At 61.4% G+C, this 1062-nt stretch overlaps 1 protein-coding gene across 1 annotated transcript in view; it reads left to right on the forward strand.

Annotated features, from left to right (window-relative positions):
* Nucleotides 1-259: 259 nt before the first annotated feature.
* TSPEAR (thrombospondin-type laminin G domain and EAR repeats) overlaps nucleotides 260-1062 on the forward strand; it is a gene marked incomplete at its 5' end in the record, with an annotated part of 9287 nt that continues 8484 nt past the window's right edge. Inside the window, 2 exon segments of the mRNA XM_009584203.1 lie at nucleotides 260-416; nucleotides 831-962. Of these exon segments, the coding sequence (XP_009582498.1) occupies nucleotides 260-416; nucleotides 831-962 (289 nt within the window).

Consider the following 1062-nt stretch of genomic DNA (forward strand, 5'->3'; position numbering starts at 1 on the left):
GAGGCGGTGAAAGCTGTCTGCAGCTAATGAGCGCCTTCCCAATGCTCCCCTTGCACCAGCTGTTAAATTGCCCGGGACAGAGATTTTGGCAGGCTGGGCATGTAACGAGGATCTGATAAATGTGCGTGAATGCCGGGGAGGCCCGGGAGGGAGGGCAACGGGCAAGATTCGGGAGGGAAATCCAGGGCCTGAATCACCGGCAGTTTCCATTTCTTGGTCTTGCTGGACTTGCTCTCCATCCCTGCTCCCACTTTCCCAGGGCCTGCTGAGACAGCTTGTCCTGCTGCCAGGAGCCGATGCCACCCCTCGGATATGCACCGCCATGAACTTTAAAGTAGCGACACTCGCTGTCCCCACTGTCCTCCAGGACCTCCCCGCGAAGCCAGCGAGCAACGAGGTGCTAAAATACCCCTACGGTCAGTAGCTCCCCGCAGTGCGGGCTCGGTTGGCCACCTTCTGCGTTGGGAAGGCTCTTTGCGTGGGGCATGGAGCAGGAGTGGAGGGCAAGAGCACCCAGCACCCTCTGTTTCTCAGCATATGTGTGGGGTGGAATCCCTGTCCAAAACCCCCCTGGAGAGCCGGGGTGCCCCTGCCCGGCTCCTTTGGCAGCACTGGGCTCGTGCCGGTAGCCCCATGGGTGCCAGCCCCCAGGGTTTTCTCAGCCGGTGGCTTCCCGGCTCGGTGCCAGGATGCCATTTCTCCGTTCCGTGGTGCCCGTCATCAGGATGGGACCAGGACATCCAAGCCTCCCTGTGTGCACGGGGACGAGCCTCGCTGCTCCTCCGTTGTGTGCACTAAGAGGTGCCTGCCTTGCTCCTCTCCGTGCCCAGAGACCGACACGAAGGTGACCCTGGGGTCCCGTCCACCCTGCACCAAGCAGGAGAAGGCGCAGTTCTGGTTCAATGCCTCCCGGCGAGGGCTGTACCTCTGCAACGGCAGCGCCTGGATTTCCATGCTGGAAGGTACTGGTGTGCAATGTGCTCTCGGGGGTGGAGGGAGGCTCTTGCAGCAGAGATTTGCCCTTGACAGCACTTTGGGTGGGAACCAAGTCAGGCAACAGGA

The sequence above is a fragment of the Fulmarus glacialis genome, unplaced genomic scaffold, assembly GCF_000690835.1.
Source record: "Fulmarus glacialis isolate BGI_N327 unplaced genomic scaffold, ASM69083v1 scaffold19968, whole genome shotgun sequence".
Classification (NCBI taxonomy): domain Eukaryota; kingdom Metazoa; phylum Chordata; class Aves; order Procellariiformes; family Procellariidae; genus Fulmarus; species Fulmarus glacialis.